This window comes from Neomonachus schauinslandi, chromosome 5 (genome assembly GCF_002201575.2).
Source record: "Neomonachus schauinslandi chromosome 5, ASM220157v2, whole genome shotgun sequence".
Lineage (NCBI taxonomy): Eukaryota > Metazoa > Chordata > Mammalia > Carnivora > Phocidae > Neomonachus > Neomonachus schauinslandi.
In genome coordinates this window covers 96245746-96266512 of record NC_058407.1, presented here as the reverse complement: position 1 = coordinate 96266512, position 20767 = coordinate 96245746, and the positions used below count along the sequence as shown (strand labels likewise).

Here is a 20767-nt window from a genome sequence, read left to right as displayed (position 1 = left end):
AAAGGACCAGGAAAGGAGCAACCTAGAAAGACAAAATACTTTTAGATAATAACTGCTCTACTCCTGTCAGATACTAGAAGAAAAACAGTGGCTCCTTCCCGTGCCAGAAAAGGCTGAGTGGGGAGCCTAAACTTCCACCCTCCTGAGGTTGTAATGAGGTACCCCAATACCCCCACTGGCCCCAGTAGAAACCTGGGCCATTGATTCCCATCAGCCAGTGGCAAGGGTTCTCAACCCCCTGTATTGTCTGTAAAGATCATATAAGAAGCCTGGATTTCCACCCCCACCCAGCATTCATGAGGCACCCCTCCTTGCTGGGTGGTTGTCAGAGGAGGTCTAGTGGAGAGTCAAGACTTTCATCATCACTCAGCAATAACAAAGCTGCCACCATAGGGTTTATGGAGACCATGTGAGGAGCTGGAACTTCTACCCCTGTCCAGTTATAAGGAGCATCCCCTTCTAGCAGCAATGGAGAATGAGAGGGGAACCTAGATTTCTATCCCTACCTGGCAGTCATAAGATGGTGCCACTCTCTTCCCTTGTCAGAGTGATGTCAAAGAAAGCCAGTTAAAATAGAAGGCTTAAATAAGATCCAAAATCTCATTACATAACATTCAAATGTCCAGGTTCCAGTAAAAAAACATTCATGAAGGGCACCTGGCTGGCTCAGTCAGAGGAGCATGTGACTCTTGATCTCAGGACCATGGATTCAAGTCCTGCATTGAGTGTAGAGATTACTAAAAAAATAAACTTAAAAAAATAAAGCTATTTTTAAAAAATCATTCATGATACCCAAAACCAGGAAGATCTCAAGCTGGATGAAAAAAAGAATCAGTGCATACCCACACTGAGATGAAAGAGATGTTAGAATTATGTGACAGGAGCACCTGGGTGGCTCATTCGTTGAGTGTCTGCCTTCTGCTCAGGTCATGATCTCCAGGTCTTGGGATCAAGCCCCACATCGGGCTCCTTGCTCAGCGGGGAGCCTGCTTCTCCCTCTCGCTCTGCCTGCTTGTGTTCCCTCTCTCGCTGTGTCTCTCTCTCTGTCAAATAAATAAATAAAATCTTAAAAAAAAAATTGTGTGACAAAGATTTTAAAGAAGCCACAGTAAAAAGTCCTTCAGCAAGCAATTACAAACATACTTGAAACAAATGAACAAAATGGAAAAAACTCAGCAAAAGAGTAAAAGATATAATTAAAAAAAAACACATGGAAATTTTAAAACTGAAAAATATAATAACCAAAGTACAAAGATCAGTGGGTGGACTCAACAACAAAATGAAAAGGACAGAGGAAAGAACCAGTGAATTGCAAAATAGAATAATAGAAATTATGCAATCTGAACAACAGAGAGACAATCAACTGGAAAAAAATGAACAAAGCCTTGGGACCTGTGGGACTATAACAAAAGATCTAATATCTGTATCAATGGAGACACAGAAGGAGAGGGGAAAAAATGGGGCTGAAACAATACTTGAAAAAATAATGCCTGAAAATGTCCCAGATTTGGTAAGATATTAGTTTATAGATTCAAGAAGCTGAGCAAACCTTAAGCAGGATAAACCTAAGGAAATCCATATCAAGACCTATCATAATTAAATTTCTGAGAACTAAAGAACTAAAGAAAAAAATCTTCAAAACAAAAACAAAACAAAAAAAATCTTCAAAACAACTAGAGAAAATTGACTATCTTACCCACAGGGTAACATTTTAAATGACAGCAGATTTCTCATCAGAAACCATGCAAGTCTGAAGAAAGTGACATGATATTATTCAAATACTAAAAGAAGAGAATAGTAAACCCAGAATTCTATACCCAGAGAAAATACCCTTGGGAATGAAGAAGTCAAGACACTTTCAGATGAAAGAAAACTAAGAATTTGTTGCCAGCAGACCTACCCCAAAAGAATGGCTCAAGGAAGTTCCTTAAACAGAAAGGAAATAATGAAGAAGGAATCTGAGAATATCAGGAAGAAAGAACAAAGTAAACAAATATATGGATAAATATATTAGGCTTTCCTTTTCCTCTTGAGTTTTCTAAATTATGTTTGACAGTTAAAGCAAAAATGAAAACATTATCTGTGTGTTTTTAACTGTATGTAGGGGAAATATTTAAGACAACTAATTATAAATGGGGACATTAGGGGCACCTGGGTGGCTCAGTCAGTAGCATCTGCCTTTGGCTCAGGTCGTGGTTTCAGGGTCTTGGGATGGGACCCTGTGTCAGGCTCCCTGTTGGGTGGGGGGTCTGCTTCTCCCTCTCCCTCTGTCCCCCTACTTATGCTCTCGCTCTCTCTCTAAATCTTTAAAATAAAATAAAATAAAATAATAAATGGGGAGGTTAAAAGAATGTAAAAGCAGGTAAGGTAAAATGATAACAAAAGTAGACTATGATAGGTTATATATACATATAATATAGTACCTATGGTAATCACTAAAAATGTACAAAGAGATACACTCAAAATTACCACAGGTAAAATAAAATGGATTCTAAAACACATTTAAAAATGTTTACATCCCAAAGTATAAAAAAAAATCTATGAGTCCATACTGATATAATAACTGATTGAATAAATAAATAAATGGGGAAAAGAGACAAATCTCTTATGTAGAAGAATTCCAAATAATTTATGTAGATAATCTCCTCTCAAGGAGGTGGACCGTAACTCCTCACTCTTTAAGTGTGGGTTGTGCATAGTTATTAATTTCCAAAGAGTACAGCATGGAAAGGGGAGTAAGAATAACTTTACAGTGAAGAAAGCTGAAGAATACTAACTTAGCCAGGTGATCAAAATCAACAACACTCATAAGTCATGTGGATAGTATGTACCCTTGATATGTAATGAAAATGGCACTTTATCTCTGTGATCTTCCCCCCTCAGACCCATAAACCCAATCTAATCAAGAGAAAAACATTAGACTAATCCCCCCCGGTAGAGAGACATTCTACAAAATAACTGACCAGTATTCCTCAAAAATGTCAAAGTCATCAAAAATAAGGAAAGTCTGATAAACTGTCACAGCCAAGGAGACCCAAAGGAGACATGACAACTGAGTGTAATATGGTCTCCTAGATAGGATCTTGGGGTAAAAAGGGACATTAGATAAAAACAAAGGAAATCTGAGTAAAGTATGGACTAGTTAATAACAATGTGTTAATATTGATTTATTACTTATAACAAATGTTCAATACTAATATAAGATGTTAATAAGAGGAGAAATTTGGTATAGAGTATATGGAAACTCTACCATTTTCATAATATTTCTGTAAATCTAAAACTATTCTAAAAAAAATGTGTTACAAAAAGATGTTTAAGGGGCATCTGGCTGGCTCAGTCAGAAGAGCATGTGATTCTTGATTTCAGGGTCGTCAGTTCAAGCCCCACATTGGGTATAGAGATTACTTAAATAAAAATAAAATTTAGGGCACCTAGGCGGCTCAGTCGTTAAGCGTCTGCCTTCAGCTCAGGTCATGATCCCAGGGTCCTGGGATCGAGTCCCATGTTGGGCTCCCTGTTTGGCGGGAAGCCTGCTTCTCCCTCTCCCACTCCCCCTGCTTGTGTTCCCTCTCTCACTGTGTCTCTCTCTGTCAAATAAATAAATAAAATCTTTAAAAAAAAAGAAAAGAAAAGAAAACAGAACAAGCAGACTTAAGCTCTAACTTATCAATAATTACATTAAATGTCAATGGTCTAAATATTTGACAGAGTAGATTAAAAAAAAAAAACCCAACAATATGTTGTCTATAAGAAACTCACTTTAAATATAATGACACAGGAAGGTTGACAAGTAAAGGGATGGAGAAAAGGTATGCCATGCAAGCATTAATCAACAGAAAGCAAAAATGGATATATCAATATCAGATAAAGTCAATGTTAGAGCAAAAAAACTAGCAGAGTCAGATAAGGACATTATATAATAATGACGATGTTAATCCCTCAAGAAGACATAGTAATCCTAAATAGGTATGCACCAAACAGCGGGTCTGCAAAATACGTGAAGGAAAACTGATAGAACTAAAAGGAAAAATGGACAAATCCACATTGATAGTTAGAGTCTTCAACACCCCTCTCCCAACAATTGACAAAACAACTACACAGAAAATCAGCAAAGGTATAGAAGAACTCAACAACACCATCAATCAACAGGATCTAATTGACGTTTATAGAACACTCTACCCTACAGCAGCAGAATGCTCATCCTTTTCAAATGTCCACAGAACATATACCAAGATGGTCCATATCTTGAGCCATAAAACAAACCTCAACAAATTTTTAAAAAGATTTTATTCATTTATTTGAGAGAGAGAGAGCATATGAGTAGGGTGAGGGGCAGAGGGAGAAACAGACTCCCCGCTGAGCAGGGAGCCCAATGTGGGGCTCAATCTTGGGACTCCAGGATCATGACTTGAGCTGAAGCCAGACGCTTAACTGACAGAACCATCCAGGCACCCTAAACCTCAACAAACTTAAAATAATTGAAATTGTGCAGTGTGTTCTTTGACCACATGGAATCAAACCAGAAATCAATAACAGAAATATAACAGGAAAATCTCCATACACTTGAAAACAGCTTTTCAGTATTCTCTGGGTCAACAATGAAGTCTCAAGAGAAAAAGTACATCAAATTGAGCGAAAAAAAATTTTTTTAAGATTTTATTTATTTACTTTTTAGAGAGCAGGGAGGGAGTGGGGAGGGGCAGAGGGAGAGGGAGAGAGAGAGAATCTTAAGCAGGCTCCATGCACAGAGTGGAGCCCAATGCAAGGCTCGATCACACAACCCTGAGATCATGACCTGAGCCAAAATCAAGAGTCAGCCGCTTAAGCAACTGAGCCTCTCAGGTGCCCCAAATTGAGTGAAAATTTAAAAAGCATCTAAAAAAAATATTACAACTTTTATGCTTAATAATGAAAGACTGAATGCTTAATAATGAAAGACTGAATGCTTTCCCTTAAGATCAGGAACAGAGCAAAGATATCTGCTTTACTACCTGTATTCAACATAGTACTGCAACTCCTAGCAGGCACAATAAGGCCAGAAAAGGATACAAAAGAAATACTGATTAGAAAAGAAGAAGTAAAACTGTTCCTATTTGCAAATGACATGATTATTTATTTAGAAAATCTTAAAAGATTCTATATTTTTAAAAACCTCTTAGAATCAATTTGTGAGTTTAGTAAGGTTACAGAAGGTAAGAGAAACATACAAAAATCTATTGTTTTCATATATCCTAGCAATGAATATGTATATACAGAAATTAAAAAGATAATGCCATTTACAAATGCTCAAAAAAATACTTAGGTAAACATAACAAACATGCACAGGATTTGTATGCTAAAAACGACACCATACTGATGAAAGTAGTCAAAGAAGATCTAAATAAACGGAGAGACATTCCATGTTTATAAGTGGAAGACTCAATTGTAAAGTTGTCAGTTCTCCCCAAATTGATATACATATTTAACACAATTCCTATCAAAGTCCCAGCAAGACTTTTTTTTGTAGATATAAATAAGATTATTCAAAAATGTTTAGGGAAAGCCAAAGAACTCAAAGAACTAAACCAATTTTGAAAAAGAATAAAGTAGGAGAACTCAGTCTATCTGCTTCCAAGACTTATTATATAACTAGTCTAATCAAATTTGTGTGGTCTTGGTGGAGGGGTTAGACACATAGATCAATGGAACAAAATAGAGAACCCATAAATAGATGCTCATAAATATGTCCAACGGACTTTTTTTTTTTTTTTTTACAATGGTGCATTGAAGGAAAGATAGCCTTTTCAATAAATGGTGCTAGAATAATTGGACATCTGTAAGTAAAAGCGATCATCAGCAACAACAAACCCTTGACCTAATTCTCACACCTTATTTAAAAACTAACTCAAAATGGACTATGAACTTCAATGTAAAATTATAACCCATACGAGAGAATTTTCAGGACCTAGACTGGGCAAAGAGTTCTTTTTTTTTAAAGATTTTATTTATTTATTTGAGAGAGAGAGAAAGCATGAGTTGGGGAGGGTCAGAGGGAGAAGCAGACTCCTCGCTGAGCAAGGAGCCCGACGCGGGACTCCATCCCTGGACTCCAGGATCATGACCTGAGCCGAAGGCAGTCGCTTAACCAACTGAGCCACCCAGGCGCCCTGGGCAAAGAGTTCTTAAACTTGATACCAAAAGCACAATCCCTAAAAAGAAACATGCATAAATTGGTCTTCACCAAAATTAAAAACTTTGCTCTGCAGAAATCTACTAGAAAGAGGAGAAGACAATTTATAAAATGTAGTTTTGGGGCATCTGGGTGGCCAGTCGGTTAAGCGACTGCCTTCGGCTCGGGTCATGATCTCAGGGTCCTGGGATTGAGCCCCGCATCGGGTTCCCTGCTCAGTGGGAGGCCTGCTTCTCCCTCTCCCACTCCCCCCGCTTGTGTTCCCTCTCTCACTGTGTCTCTCTCTGTCAAATAAATAAATAGAATCTTAAAAAAAAAAAAAAGTAAGAAAATACATGCAAACTACCTATCCAACAAAGGACTAGTACCTAGAATATGTAAACAACTCTCAAAACTCAATACCAACCCCCCCCCAAAAAAACCCCAATCCAATTAGAAAATGGGCAAAAGATATGAACAGATATTTCACCACAGAGGATATAGAGATGGCAAAAAGCCCATGAAAAGATGTTCAACATCATTAGTCATTAGGGAAATGCAAATAAGCACCACAATGAGATATCATTACACACCTATCAGAATGGCCAAAATAAAAAAAATAGTAACAATACTAAATGCTGGTGAAGATGAAGAGAAACTGGTTTACCCTGGCATTGTTGGTGGGAGGATATAATGGTACAGCCATTCTGGAAAAAAAGTTTGGCAGTTTCTTAAAAACTAAACATGCAACAACCCAGCAAATGCACTCATAGGCATTTATCCCAGAGAAATGAAATGAAGATTTATGTTGACCCAGAAGTTTGTATACAATTGTTTACAGCAGATTTACTCATAAAAGCCAACAAGTAGAAACAACCCAAATGTCCTTCAGTGGATGACTGGCTATATCTATACAGTGGAATACTTTTCAGCAGTAAAAAGAATGAACTATAGATATATACAGCAACCTGAAAAAAAAAGTCAATCCCAAAAGGTAACATACTGTATAATTTTATTTATATAACATTCTTGAAGTGACAGATTATAGAAATGGAGAACAGATTAGTGATTACCAGAGGTTAAGGGAGGGAGGGGTCTGGGAGGGAAGGGTCTGGAAGGAAGGAGATACGGCTAGAAAAGGGTAACATCCTTGTGGTGTTGGAAATGTTCTGTATCTTGACTGTGTCAATGCCAATATCCCAGTTGTGATATTCTACAGTTTTGCAAGCTGTTACCATTGGGGTGACGTAGGTAAAGGGTACTCAAGATTTCCCTATTATTTCTTATAGTTATATTGAAATTAAAATTTTGATTTAAAAAATCAAGAGAATAAAAAGATTAGCTCTCATAATTTCAAAATAAAACCAAAAAAATGAAAAGGCTCCACGTGTATATGCTTAGAACGATGTCTAGCATATTTTAAGTGGAAAGAGTAAGTGTATGTTAATATAATCCCATTTTTTAAAAGATCATTTGGTTTTTTTTTTTAAGATTTTACTTTATTTATTTGAGAGAGAGAGAGAGAGCACAAGAGGGGGTAAGGTCAGAGGGAGAAGTAGACTCCCCAGTGACCAGGGAGCCCAATGCAGAACTCGATTCTGGGACTCCAGGATCATGACCTGAGCCAAAGGCAGTTGCCCAACCAACTGAGCCACCCAGGCGCCCAAAGATTATTTATTTATTTGACAGAGAGAGACACAGCGAGAGAGGGAACACAAGCAGGGGAAGTGGGAGAGGGAGAAGCAGGCTTCCCGCCGAGCACGGAGCTGATGTGGAGCTCGATTCCAGGACCCTGGGATCACGACCTGAGCCGAAGGCAGACGCTTAACGACTGAGCCACCCAGGCGCCCCTATAATCCCATTTTAAAGATTTATTTATTTATTTGAGAAAGAGAGAGAGAGAAAGTGGGGCGAGGGGGCAGAGGGAGAGAATCTTCAAGCAGACTCCCTGTTGAGCGTGGAGCCCAATGTGGGGCTCAGTCCCATGACCCATGTGATCATGACCTGAGCTGAAACCAAGAATCAGATGCTTAACCAACTGAGCCACCCGGGCACCCCAGAATAATCCCATTCTAATTTAAAAATTCAATGTGTGTGAATATATGTTTGCATGAGCAAAGAAAAAAGTATGGAGGAATCCACACCAAACTATTTATAGTAATATTAGAAGGGTAGACAAAGGAAAAGGGAAGTGCTGAGTCTGTATAAATTTTGTAATTCAAAACTAAAAAGACTACTCTAATGCAACTTTTAAAATGTGTTATTATGAATATTTTTCATTTCATTAAAAATTGTTTTAATATAATTGCCCCCAAAATAAAAAGATACCTAGGAATAAACCTAACCAAAGTAGTGAAAGACCTGTACTCTGAAAAACATAAAACACCGATAAAGAAATTGCAGATGACACAAAGAAATGGAAAAACATTCCATACTCACGGATGGGAAGAACAAATATTGTTAAAATGTCTATACTACCCAAAGTAATCTGCAGATCTAAGGCAATCCTTATCCAAATACCAACAGCAGGGGTGCCTGGGTGGCTCAGCCATTTAGCGTCTGCCTTCGGCTCAGGGCATGATCCCAGGGTCTGGGATTGAGCCCTTCTCGGGCTCCCTGTTCAGTGGGAAGCCTGATGCTTCTTCTCCCACTCCCCCTGCTTGTGTTCCCTCTCTCACTGTCTCTCTCTCTCTGTCAAAAAAGAAATAAAAATCTTAAAAAAAAAAATACCAACAGCAGTTTTCACAGAACTAGAACAAACAATCCTAAAATTTGTATGGGACCATGAAAGACCTTGACTAGCCAAAGCAACCTTGAAAAAGAAAACCAGGGTGCCTGGGTGGCTCAGTTGGTTAAGCGACTGCCTTCGGCTCAGGTCATGATCCTGGAGTCCCTGGATCGAGTCCCGCATCGGGCTCCCTGCTCGGCAGGGAGTCTGCTTCTCCCTCTGACCCTCCTCCCTCTCATGCTCTCTGTATCTCATTCTCTCTGTCTCAAATAAATAAATAAAATCTTTAAAAAAAAAAGAAAAAGAAAACCAAAGCCAGAGGCATCACAATTCCAGACTTCAAGTTATATTACAAAGCATTAGTAATCAAAACAGTATGGTACTGGCATAAAAATAGACACATAGATCAATAGAACAGAATAGAAAACCCAGAAATAAACTCACATATGGTCTACTGATCTTTGATAAAGAAGGCAAGAATATCCAGTGGGAAAAAGACAGTCTCTTCAAAAAACGGTGCTGGTAAACTGGACAGCAACATGCAGAAGAATGACACTGGACCTCTTTCTTACGCCATACAGAAAAGTAAACTCAAAATGGCTTGAAGACTTAAATGTGAGACCTGAAACCATAAAAATCCTAGAAGAGAGCACAGACAGTAACTTCTTTGACATCAGCTGTAGCAAATTCTTTCAAAAATGTCTCCTGGGGCAAGAGAAATAAAAACAAAATTAAACCATTGGGACTACATCAAAATAAAAAGCTTCTGCACAGTGAAGGAAACAATCAACAAAACTAAAAGGCAGCCTATGGAATGGGAGAAGATTTTTGCAAATGACATATCCGATTAAGGGTTAGTATCCAAAATATATAAAGAACTGATACAACTCAACACCCAAAACACAGATAATTCTTTTTTTTTTTTTAAGATTTATTTATTTATTTGAGAGAGCGAGAATGAGAGAGAGCACATGAGAGGGGGGAGGGGGAGGGTCAGAGGGAGAAGCAGACTGGCCGCCGAGCAGGGAGCCCAATGCGGGACTTGATCCCGGGACTCTAGGATCATGACCTGAGCCGAAGGCAGTCGCTTAACCAACTGAGCCACCCAGGCGCCCACAGATAATTCTTTCTAAAAAGGGACAAAAGACACGAACAGACATTTCTCTGAAGAAGACATACAGATATGCCAACAGGCATATGAAAAGATGCTCGACATCACTCATCATCAGGGAAATGCAAATCAATGCAAATCAAAACTATAGTGTGTTATCACCTCATACCTGTCAGAATGGCTAAGTCAAACATCAAAAATACAAGAAACAACCAGTGTTGGTGAGGATGTAGAGGAAAAGGAACCCTCTTGCACTGTTAGTGGGAATGCAACTGGTGCAGACACTGGGGAAAACAGTATGGAGGTTTCTCAAAAAATTAAAAATAGAACTACCCTATGGCCCAGGAATTGCTCTCCTAGGTATTTGCCCACACCCCTATGTATACAGCAGCATTATTTACAGTAGCCAAGATATGGAAGCAGCCCAAGTGTCCACCCATAGATGAATGAATAAAGAGGATGTGGTGTATACACACACACACACACACACACACACAGGAATATTATTCAGCCATAAAAAATAATGAAATCTGGCCATTTGCAACAACATGTATGGAGCTAGAGAGCATAATGTTAAGCGAAATAAATCAGTTAGAGAAAGACAAATACATGAATTCACTCGTAGGTGGAATTTAGGGAGCAAAACAAACCAGCAAAGGGGAAAAAATAAGAGAGACAAATCAAGAAACAGACTCTTAATTATAGAGAACAAACTGATGGTTACCAGAGGGGTGGTGGGTAGGGGGATGGGTTAAATAGGAAGAAAGAAAAAAAATTATTTGGGTTATTTTGGTGCCAACCTAATATTCCATCAAATTAATGTACTCTAATATACAGACATTATCTTTTTGTCTAACATTGTACCCTATTAACAACACTATTATTTTTTTTAAAAAAAGATTTTATTTATTTATTTGAGAGCGAGAGTGAGAGAATGAGAGAGAGAACACGAGAGGGGGTAGGGTCAGAGGGAGAAGCAGACTCCCTGCCGAGCAGGGAGCCCGATGTGGGACTCGATCCCGGGACTCCAGGATCATGACCTGAGCCAAAGGCAGTCGCTTAACCAACTGAGCCACCCAGGCGCCCAACAACACTATTATTTTTGTATCTACGTTTTGGTTTGCATTTTTAAATTATTGTATTAAGGATAACATTCTAGAAATGAAATTAAGGACATAAACTTTTAATAATAGATAGTATATGCTGCAAGACTGCTTCCAGAAAGGTCCCATCCGTTTACCCTAAGTCTAGCTGACCATGCCTTTTCTACTAGTACCCTTGCCAGCACTGAATAGTATTACTTAACACTTCTCTTTCTTTCTTTCTTTTTCTTTTTTTTGCTAATTTGATAGTTGAAAAATATATCATTGTTTTAGTTTGCATTTTTTTGATTGCCTGTGAGGTTGAAACAATGTGCTCCTTTCTAAAAATTCTCGTCTTTTGTGTCAGTGCTTTTGTTCTGTTTTAGGATTTGATTTTCCTCCAGAACAGCTTGCCTTCTCAATTTCCTGATCTCTGATGAGGGCAGTTTCTCTCTCGTGACTCCCCCAGTTTCTGAACCAGAGAGTCAGGATTTTTTTTTTTTTTTTCTCTACTTCAGTCCCTGGTTTCCCATCAGTCACCCATGATGACCATTCCTTCCTTTGAAAATGTTTTTCTGTTTCATCTTATTAAAATGAAAGTGACAGGCCCCAAATGGTGTCGCTTAGGGTATGGCCCCAAGTCAGTAAACCAAGACTTAATACCTAAACTAACTGCAGTTTCTTTTTTTTTTTTAAAGATTTTATTTATTTATTTGACAGAGAAAGACACAGCGAGAGAGGGAACACAAACAGGGAGTGGGAGAGGGAGAAGCAGACTCCCTGCCGAGCAGGGAGCCCGATGCGGGACTCGATCCAGGGACTCCAGGATCATGACCTGAGCTGAAGGCAGTCGCTTAACCAACTGAGCCACCCAGGCGCCCCTAACTGCAGTTTCAACCCCCAGAAATGTGACCTTTAACTAGTCAACATGGGAATTTCCTGGTCAGCACTAGGAAATTTACTGATGGACCTCTTCTCGTTTCCTTAGGAGAGTGATCATGCTTAAAACAATGGAGTCTTTGCTAATAATTTCCTTTTCTCCACTTCCTCTCTACCTTTAATAACCTTTCCTTTTCTGGGGTACCTGAGTGGCTCAGTCAGTTAAGCTTTAGCATCTGACTTCAGCTCAGGTCATGATCTCAGGGTCCTGGGATGCAGCCGTGTGGAGCTCTGCACTCAGCAGGGAGTCTGCTTGTCTCTCCGCCCCTTCCCCCTCCATGCTCTCCCTCTCTTTCTCTCTCAAATAAATAAATAAATACCTTAAAACAAGCAAACACTTTCCTTCTCTGTAGCCCTTCAGAGCTCCCCTTTACTTGCTAGATAGGATGCTGCCCAATTCATGAATCCATTAATAAGGCCAATTAGATCCCTACAATTCACTCAGTTGAATTTTTGTTATTTAACAATCTTCTTTGTTCCTGTGGGAATGGCACCGTCATTAGCCACGACCACAGAACTCCCCCACCTGGATTACAGAGGAAGCTTCTGGGCAATTCTCTCTGTTCCTGGTCCCTCCTACTTTGATTTCTCTTCCACCGCTTCTGTATGACTTCCAAAGCAATGCCTTGTACACGTCACCCCTAGTCCATTGGACCGGGCCCAGAAGCCTCTGCTGGACATTCACCACCTGGCCATCACTTCCCACAGCTTCCCAGCTGGAAACCTAGACACCCTTGTGGTTTCCTCATTGCTTTGAGGTGGTTGCTTACACTGCTTTCCTGGAGACTTTCCACTTCCTGGATGTGCTCATTCCTCCCCCTTCATTCTGGCCCGCTGCCTATTCTTCTTTTGAGGCTTGGTGCAACACGGGTCTTCTCCACGACTTATCCCAGACTCACCCCTACTCTTAGATCTTTTGTACCACCTTGCGATCTCTTCTACAAAGTATGTGACAGCCTGCCCAAGTGACAGGGAGGAAAAGGAAAGCAAGGAGGAAGAGTTATTTTAGGGAAAGGGTGACCCACTTCATTTTCAACCAAGTGAGTTTTGGGGGATGGCAGGATTTTCAGATAAAGTTATGCCTTGGGCCATTGGAAATGTGGGCCCAGAACTGAGAGAGGTTGAGGCTGGGAATATCAATTTGGGAGTCATTCACAGCGCTGAAAGGCGTTGCCCTGGGATTTAGAATGTCTGTGGAAATGGGGAAGAGGACGTGAGACAGAGTCTGGGTAACACTTAAATGCAGTCTTCAGAACAAGAGCCCAAGATGAAGAAAAGGAAATGGTGCTCATGAAGGAGGAGAGGACCAAAAAGGTAGAAAGGGGGGTAGAACCCAAGGGAGCTACTAGTCTAAGAAGCTTGGTAAGTTGTGAAAAGAATGCAACAGGATTTCCGAGCCACAGGGGAGCTACGCAAAGTGCAGAGCCAGGGAAAGAGCCAGAGGGCAGGGACTCCCAGAGTCAAGTACAGGGCCCCTGGGGCAGTGCTGAAGGAGAGCCCAGGGTTACAGCTCATCTGGAAAGGTCTCCCGCGGAGGATGAGCCTGGGCAGTGGGGGCAGCAGGAGGTGGGGGAGAATGCTCGGCCGGCATGACCCCCAGGCTCCCGCACCCAGGCGAAAACAGGGAGAGGGTCCGTGACTGCTCAGGGGGACAGAAGTGGAGCCCAAGGGATTGAGGGTGGGGTTTTGCTCTCAGCCACCTTCGCCTCATCCCCCCAAATACGTATTCTAAGTAAAAATTGTGCATTTGCTGTGTAAGATTAGCCTTTAAAACCCTCCCTCTACAGGAATTCTGGGGCTGCCGCCACACCCAGAAAGTGATTAGCTAAAGAGAAGAACTTTCTCCTGGTGATGGTTGTTAGGTATGAAGGGAGGAGACTGGAGGAGGCCACATGGCCCTGCCTGAGGAACTTTCCAGACACAGTACTGCATAGTATACCTAATAGGCCTGGATTTTAATCCTGACTCTGCCCTTACTGGAGTCAAATCCAAAAGGTAGGAAAGGGTATGTAGTGAGAAGCCCCCCTCCCACACCTGTCCTGGGGGCAACCAAAGTTACCATGTTCTTCTGTTTACTTCTAGAAATATGTGTTCCTATACACGGCATCTGCAGAGAGATAGATATAGATAGATAAATTTCTCCCTCCTTTGTAGACAAATGGTAGCCTGTCTAATATCTTGCTTTGTTCAGTTAATGATGTTTCTTAGCTATTCTTGCATTCAGTAGATAGCTTCCTTCTTGTACAGCATTCCACTGAAGGGGCAAACTATAATTTACTTGACCTATTCTTTCTTGGTGGACAGGTATTTTTGTATGTGCATTTGTAATCGTGGTAGATATTGTAAATTACCTTCCAAAGAAATCGTACTGGTTTATGTTCCTGCCACCAATGCGTAAGTACGAGGCGGGCAACTACATAGTAGGCCAAACAGACCAAACAGTACCTACTTCCTGGAATTGTTGTGAAGATCACTTGAGATGATGCGTGTCAAGGATTGGGCACTGTAGGAGTTGGTGCTCTTGAAATAAGGATATTATTTTATTTCGGATTAACAAGATATTGTCCTGGCCAATTACGTGAGTGTGATGGGACTGCCTCACCAGTCTGGGGTTTTCTGACTGGGGGCAGATTCTGCAGGAAGTTAGGGACTGAGATCAGAAGAGTTGTGGGCTTTGCCCTCCCCAGGGATGCCATGCCTTCAGGCTACCCCAACCTCCTCCATATGGTTTCTGCTCCCAGGTGTCTCCAAGCTGAAGCATCGCGTCGAATCGAAAAAAAACCTGTGGGACCAAGGATCCTTTCCTCTGATCATCAAGGATCTTGAAGTAGCAGACTCAGGAGTTTACTTCTGTGAGGTAGAAGGCAAGATGCAAGAGGTGGAGTTGCTGGTGTTCAACTGTGAGTAGATGAGGATCCCTCCAACCAACCTGCCTTCCTCCCTGACTCCCGTTCATGCACCAAAGCCCAGCCCTGAGCTTGTGGTCCCTCCACAGTCCCAAGATGGCTCAGATGGGCCCCCACGTCTCCTCAAACCCTCCTCAGGCCTCCGGTTGCTCAGTGGGAAGGGAAGAAACCTGGGGGTGGGGGGCAGGGAGAGAAGGGCAGGAGCCGGAGGAAGGAGGGAGAGCAACAGAGGCAGAGAGGAGGGGAGGGGGCAGGACGAGGAGAGAGGGTAACTCTGCCTTGGGCTGGGTTGCTGGGTTGCTGGGTCTTGGCGGGGGTAATGGAGAGACACTCTTGGTGTCCTGGCTTCTTCCTTCCCCTTGGGGATAGCATGTGTGTGACACGGGTGGCCTGCTCCTCCACAGTGACTGCCAAGTGGGACACCGGCAGTGGCGGCGGCAGCAACATCCGCCTGCTGCAAGGGCAGCAGCTGACCCTGACCGTGGAGGGCCCCTCTGGTAGTAACCCCTCCGTGCAATGGAAAGGTCCAGGGAATAAAAGCAAGAGCAGTGGCCAAAGCCTCTCACTGCCTGGGCTGGAGCCGCAGGAGAGCGGTACCTGGACATGCACCATCTCCCAGAACCAGAAGACAGTGGTGTTCAACATAAACATCTTGGTGCTGGGTAAGAGGGGTGCCTCCCCCCCGCAGTCTCCCCTCTGCCTCAGTGGCAGACAGACCTGCCCTCCGCTCTCACTGCTTGGCTCCTGGGTCCGCTGCAGGCCAACAGAGGGCGGCTGGGGCCAGTCCCCCGGAGCTGAAATCTGTCCCAAGGAAATCCCGGCTTCTTCAGGGATGAAGCTCACCGTGACAGTACCTACCTTGTAGTGTTACCGCGAGAATGAATGTGTATAATGCACGGCACATAGTAAGCCCGAGGCAGGCATTTGCTCTTATCTTACGAAGGCTGATAAATTATGCACCTAAGTAGTGCATGCCAAATGGCCTCTGTGCTCCAGGGATCCTGGGGAAGGAGAGGCCTCCTGGGCTGGGCTGTTCTCTGAGGGCTTCCAGGGGGAGGAGGTGCTGCCTTGGGAACGTGCTGGGGTGGAGAGACCGGAGAGGGAATTTAAGGGCCTGAAGTGGCAACCTAAGGGTTTGGACTCACCTGGTCCCTCCCCTTCCATCTCCTTGCCGCCCCCAGCCCATGCCCACCCTACCCCATACACCCTCATCTTCCTTTCTCCTGACCCAGCTTCTCTCTCTTCCTGCCTCCAGCTTTCCAGAAGGTCTCTAACACAGTCTATACAAAAGAAGGGGAGCAGGTGGAGTTCTCCTTTCCGCTTAACTTCAAAGATGAAAACCTGAGTGGGGAGCTGAGGTGGCGGGCAGAGGGGGCTCCCTCCTCCCTGCTCTGGATCTCCTTCACCTTGGAGAACAAGAAGCTATCTGTGAAAGAGGTCCACCACCCCAAACTCCAGATGAAGACTTTTCTCCCGCTCAGCTTTATCCTGCCCCAGGCTTTGTCTCAGTATGCTGGTTCTGGAACCCTGACCCTGAGTCTTGCCAAGGGGACATTGCAGCAGGAAGTGAATCTTGTGGTGATGAGAGGTGAGGAGGTAGGCCGAGAAGGGGAGGGCAGGGGCGGGAGGTGGAGGGGCGTGGTCCAGGGCTCTGAGGTGGGATTGGCCCCAAAAGGGATGCCTCAGCCCTGGCCCTAGTTTCCTGATGGAGATGATCCAGGGCCTTCTGGTTTGGGGCTGGTTTTGAACTGAGACTGGAATCCACTTGTCCTTCTTTGACATCCATGAGCCAGCCTGGGGTGGGCTCTGCTGAGAATCCCCAAAGGGTGGGGGCGCCTGGGTGGCTCAGTCCTTAAGCGTCTGCCTTCAGCTCGGGTCATGATCCCAGGGTCCTGGGATCAAGCCCCACATCGGGCTCCCTGCTCTGCGGGAAGCCTGCTTCTCCCTCTTCCCCTCCCCCTGCTTGTGTTCCCTCTCTCGCTGTGTCTCTCTCTGTCAAATAAATAAAATCTTAAAAAAAAAAGAATCCCCAAAGGGTGTGAGCTGAGAACCAGGCTCTAATTCTGCCTCCACACAACCCTCTATGGCCCTAAGCCCCCTGCCTCTGTGGGCCTCTTTCTCCTAATGAGGATAACAAAATCTGCTCTTAGTATGATAGCGATAAAGGTAATATCAGGCTCCACACTGAGCTCTTCACTTCCTTATCTCCCCCATCGTCATAATTCCACAAATAATAATGGCTAATAATTGATGCTTCTTCGAACGTGCCAGACCCATTCAAGAGCTTTACATGTGTCTGTGAATTTACTGTGTATTTAATTAATGTCTGGGGCTTGGGTTGTCAAGTAACTTGCAGGGACACACAGATAGTAAGCAGTGGGGCTAAGATTCAAGTCCAAAACCCTGGGCCTCAAAAGCTGTGTTTTGTTTATATAACTGCTTGAAAATGTGCTCCGAGAGGCTCAAAGAGGATCATCTGTGTGAAGCATTTTGATTGTTCTACTGAAGCCCCTTAGAGCATGGAGGTGCCAGGAGCTCAGAGATCCAGGCTCCCAGCCTCAGGTTCTTCTCCCCCTGCAGTGACTAAGTCTCAGAACAATTTGACCTGTGAGGTGCTGGGACCCACCTCCCCTGAGCTGACTCTGAGCTTGAATCTGGAAGAGCAGGCTGCCAAGGTCTCAAAGCAGCAGAAGCTGGTATCGGTGGTGGACCCTGAGGGGGGAACATGGCAGTGTCTATTGAGTGACAAGGACAAAGTCCTGCTGGCCTCCAAGGTCAAGGGTGAGTGAGCATCCAGGTTCCACGGCCTAACTCCAAGCCCCTCCCTCTTCAGCTGTGGGACCTTCCCTGGGATGGAGGAGACCACCCAGAGTCCCAGCCTCCCAATTCCTCTGAGAGGGGTGGGTTATTCTCCTGCTGCCTGGACATACATGGGGAATGAGGTAAGGCGAGGTGTGGTTCTTATCTGTAACGCCACAAGTTCCACCTCCTTGAGGTCTACAGTCCAGGAATGGGGCCTATCTGACCAAGAGCTGCCTCTCTTGGCTCCTTTCGGAACCTGGACACACACACACATGCACACACGCATGCCCTGTGCACAGCCTGAAACCGCTGCTTCCAGTTCCCCGGAGTGCCCTGTAGTCTCTAAACCTTAAAGCCCCTGCCCCAGCCTTTCCCGTTCAGCCCTGGTGGCCTGTGAGAGCCCTGTGCACCCTGCCCTGCTCTCCCGGCCCAAGGCTGAACACCAAGTGTAGCTGGGCAGCAAGGTCTTCCTGGGGCCCTCCAGAATGCCTGGCACCCTGATGGAGGGCAGTGAGCTGAAACATCTCTCTCTCTTGCTTGCAGTTTTGTCCCCAGTGTTCACCAAGGCCTGGCCAAAGCTCTTGGCCATTGTGCTGGGTGGGATCTTAGGCCTTCTGCTTTTCATTGGGCTCTGCATCTTCTGCTGTGTTAAGTGCTGGCACCGCAGGGTGAGTGAGCTGCCCCAGACCTCCCCTTTCACTCCCCACAGGGCATCCGAGCCCCTGGGGCCAGTAGAGCAACAAAGGTATCCCCTATACGTGAGCTGCTTCTGCTCAGGCTCTTTGCCCGCCCGCCCACCCCGTTCCCTCACGGCCGACTGGGCCCTGTCCCAGGCCGCATGCAGAGGGAGAGACGGGAAAAAGCAAAGAGTTAATTCTGGGACAGATGGCCTCAGCCACAGTGACTGCTTCTCCTCTCCCAGCTCTCCCCACTCCCCCCTCCAAGGGGCACCCCCTTCTGGAGGCCTGGGACCCTCACGACTCCCTTCCTTCTTCCTGGACAGCGCCAGGCAGAGCGGATGTCTCAGATCAAGAGACTCCTCAGTGAGAAGAAGACCTGCCAGTGCTCCCAGTAAGGAACTGGTGGGGGTGCAGAGAGTGGGAAGGGGAAGAGGAGGGTGGCGAGTGGGGGTGGGGGGGTGGGAGAAGAGAGGGAAGGGAGGTGGGATGGAGGTGAGAAAAATGGGGGCTCAAGGGAGATGGTGGAGGGCAAAGAAGGGTGCAAAGGGGTGGCTTAGGAAGTAGGAAGCAGGAAGAGAGTGGAGAGCAGAGGTGAGGCGGCAGCAGGCCTGGAATATTTCTGGATACCACCCTGCAGCTGTGGCCCAGAGGCCGCCACTGCCCAAGAAGGGAGAGTGCGGACTGGGAGACATGGAGCTTCGAGGATGCAAAGGAGTTTGGAAAAGAATAAACTTGCTCTTCTTTGTTCCTCCAGCCGGTTCCAGAAGACATGCAATCTCATTTGAGGCGCAGGTCCAGGGGAGTTCCCGCTTGCAGCCTCCCCAGCTGTCTTTCCCCTGCTTTTCCTGCTGGGCTCCTGGGCCTGTGGACCAGATGAATGTAGAAGACCCCAGCACTTCCGGCCCACTCCTGCTCTCCTTTGTCCACACTTGGCCCTTGGTCCTCCTCTTGCAGAGGCCTACATCATTTCTTCCCCATTTCCTTTGCATCAAGCCTAACCCTATCGATGATTTCTTCCCAGCTCTCTCCCCCACGGCCCACTGGTCCCTGGGGAATCACGTGGGCCCAGCCCTGCCTGGCTTGGAGGGCAAGGCTGGGTGTCTGAAGCATGAAGCACAGGACTGTCATTTTACTGGACGGGACCTTGGGACCAGAGGAGGCAGGGACCAGCCCAAGATCACACAGCTAGAGGAGGGTAGATCCAGATCCAAAGGCTGCTGACTCAGCTGCCTCCATGGCTCCATTTGGCCTGCTCCTCACTCTGAGTTGGCAGGACACACTCACATCGTGACCTGTGCACAAACAGGCAACCCTGGACCCACACCCATGTACAGAGCGCACACTTGTGCACAGACATGATTCCTTATCCAAGCAGTACGTGTCAGTTTATGAGCCAGTTTCACATCCTTTGTCTGTTTAAACCTTAAGAAGATCTTACAGAGCTTAGTAGTGTCAGGACCGAGATTAGCATCTCCAATTTATAGGCCAGAAATGGAACTCAGAGAGGTCAGCTGATTGCCCAAGTCACACAGCTCGTCAGTGCCAGAGGACTAGCCCAGGTCTCCTAACCCCTAGTTCCAGGGCCGTACCCTGAACACAGAGACAAGTACCACGCAGATCTCTGTAGCTGATTAGTCACTGCTGCCCAGGACCCACCTCTGCATTCCTAAGAGCACACCACCCCAGGCAGGGCCTGCCTCAGAGAGTTCAGAAACACAGACAGAAGCCTGTTGCCAGAGGACAAAACTGTCAGTCCTCCTAATCAGAGCACAGGCTGGGAGCACGGGCCCTGTGGGAGACAGTGCCCAGTGACCTACCACTCACCCTGTTGCAGAACCTTCTGGAAGGTGAGCTTTGCCAGGGGGAGGAGCTGGGGAAATGGCTGGAGAGGGAACCCTCTGAGGGGACGTCTTGTGAAGGGTGACAGAGCCGGGCTTCAGTCCCCCTGCCCTGTATTTTCCTTCATCCCTCCCCCAAACCATCCAGGATACAAGAAAATTGGGGTTACAAGTAGTCTTCTTCCTCCTCTTCTTGATCCATTTCTCTCAGGATCCCCAGCCTCCTCTGCCTCTCCTTCCTTCCCTTTCTCACCACCTGTCTCAGTTCCTACCCCCTCTCCCTAGTCTTCTCTTTCCAGCTTGCCCCTTCCAGGAGGACTCCCCACTGCTTGCTTGGTATTCCTGCCCACTCCTGCCCCTGCGTCCCTGAGCTGACAGAAAAATACAATAAACTTACTGTAAAGAAGATGCTCTTCTTCGTGTGTCCGTGTGTGTATGTGACAGACAGGCAGACAAACAGACTCTTCTCTGGGGACCTGGATCTTCTGGATCAGACCCAGAGGAGAGGTTGCCAGGCTTGCCAGGGGAAGGAG

At 45.0% G+C, this 20767-nt stretch overlaps 1 protein-coding gene across 1 annotated transcript in view; it reads left to right on the top strand.

Annotated features, from left to right (window-relative positions):
* CD4 (CD4 molecule) overlaps positions 1-19408 on the top strand; it is a 41767-nt gene extending 22359 nt beyond the window's left edge. The window contains exons 4-10 of the mRNA XM_021690658.2: positions 14750-14908; positions 15319-15576; positions 16170-16502; positions 17495-17695; positions 18260-18384; positions 18720-18787; positions 19151-19408. Of these exons, the coding sequence (XP_021546333.1) occupies positions 14750-14908; positions 15319-15576; positions 16170-16502; positions 17495-17695; positions 18260-18384; positions 18720-18787; positions 19151-19181 (1175 nt within the window). The 3' untranslated portion in view covers positions 19182-19408. The remainder of the gene's footprint in view (positions 1-14749; positions 14909-15318; positions 15577-16169; positions 16503-17494; positions 17696-18259; positions 18385-18719; positions 18788-19150) is intronic.
* The last annotated feature ends 1359 nt before the right edge of the window (positions 19409-20767 follow it).